Here is a 1,761-nt window from a genome sequence, read left to right on the forward strand (position 1 = left end):
CCCCCCACACACGAGAACCCTCTATTAGCTTGGTGGTAGTCAAAGGTCATGAACGAGGGTAAAACGGGATCAGGTACCATCGCCTGGAAATCCACTTGTGCATTAACCAAAGCTTTAGCAATCTGTGCTGAGTTCTGAAAGTGCACATTATCTGCAACAAAGAGAGAGAGCAAGAGAGAGAGAGGGAGAGAGAGAGAGAGAGAAAGAGAGAGTTAAAGTGCTGCTAAATACCAGAAAGCCTAGAGTGACAATGAGCTGCCTGGAAATGAACACCAGCAATTATCTAGTCATACATTTGACATTGTCAGCAGCGAGTGATCACGCTCAAATATGGAAATGTCCCTGACTCTTAGGTACTGACCCTGAGCACAGGCAGAGGGAGAAGCTGAATGTTTCTTAAACAAAGTGATGCTGGCTCAGTATTTTTATGTGTAAGAGTCTTGCTTAAACCTCACCATCTGCTGTTCCGTGGATGAGAAGATAGTCTACATTTCTGAAATATTCTGCTCTTGCCATCACAGTTGAATTCTGGAAAAGAAGAAAAAAAATTAACATTTTAGTTGCTGCAAAGTTCTAATAGAAAACTAGCTAAATCATTGTGCAATGGACTTCGCACCAATACTGAAATTATGTATTGCTTTGGTTGATAAATATTTAAGAGTCAGAGCAACACATTTTCATCATCATTTGCATGACTTCCATCTGATTCTTCGTTTGAAAAACTGAAAGTTTATGTGTCATATGTTACATATGAGTGAGACCTTAGGCATAAATGATACCCGCTCAAGCTGTGTAGGCGTTGGGGGTGGGGAGGAGAGATGAGAAAAGGGAGGTTAGGGAGAGGAGATTGGAGAGAGAATAGAATCTTCAAAGAGTAAAATTACTTTCTAGTGATGCTTTGCAGTTAACAAAAGATCATAATTTTTGCCTGGGGATCCAGAACTGAATTTGCAAACTCTGAATCACTGTTTTAAAATTACTTAACACGTTTGAAATAAATTAGTGACCTAGATACAATGGGAAATGCTTACTTTATAGTGTTCAAGATTATCATCCTTTGTTGGGAGGCCCATGAATCTCTCCGAGTAGATAGATGCTGTAAAAATACACAGGAACATGCTATTTCCATTTTATACATGTCATTTCTCGATCTTACATAACTCCTGCAATAGTAAGTGTGCCCCAGTTCTCCCGTGGGAAGACTCTGAGGTACACTCCTGTTTTACTTGGTGTCATGGTGCATCTCAATGAAGATGTCATTTCTGCAGCTCACCTCAGTGAGGTTCCAGAAACAATGCAGAGACTTTACGGAAACACGTGTGTCTAAGTGTTTCTTTTCACAGACTGCTTTTAAGCTCTTTCCAGTTGCTCTCCTTGGGGGAATGTGGAGATGGGAATGGCCTCATTATATTTGAAAATAAACTGCAAAATCCACCTCCTCTGGTCTCTTCACTAGTGTCTTGTTTCATCTGGGATGAAAATGTGTCTCCCAGGCTTAATTGCCTCAACACCATGGACACAAATTCAAACACGCAGTCACATACCTTTCTGAATAAAGATTCTCTGTAAGGCATGAATGTCTCATTTTTACTCCAGTGTGGAAAAAAGAAAGAGAAAATAGCAAAATCTACAATTTTTTGCACAATTATTAGAGTTACTTTGAAATAAGCATTTTACATTGGGATTAATCAAGAAAACAGGTACTCACAGGAATAGTTATCTCCCAATTTATATATAGTCTCTCTCTCTCTCTCTCTCTCT

The 1,761-nt window shown here is 39.5% G+C and overlaps 1 protein-coding gene across 1 annotated transcript in view; it reads right to left on the reverse strand.

The window, feature by feature from the left end:
* The window catches only part of Fap (fibroblast activation protein alpha), a 75,927-nt gene that overhangs the window by 1,720 nt on the left and 72,446 nt on the right, over nucleotides 1–1,761 (reverse strand). The window contains exons 24-26 of the mRNA XM_021192961.2: nucleotides 1,032–1,096; nucleotides 456–528; nucleotides 78–151 (exon numbers count right to left, since the gene is read on the reverse strand). Of these exons, the coding sequence (XP_021048620.1) occupies nucleotides 78–151; nucleotides 456–528; nucleotides 1,032–1,096 (212 nt within the window). The remainder of the gene's footprint in view (nucleotides 1–77; nucleotides 152–455; nucleotides 529–1,031; nucleotides 1,097–1,761) is intronic.

The sequence above is a fragment of the Mus pahari genome, chromosome 3, assembly GCF_900095145.1.
Source record: "Mus pahari chromosome 3, PAHARI_EIJ_v1.1, whole genome shotgun sequence".
NCBI classification, from domain to species: domain Eukaryota; kingdom Metazoa; phylum Chordata; class Mammalia; order Rodentia; family Muridae; genus Mus; species Mus pahari.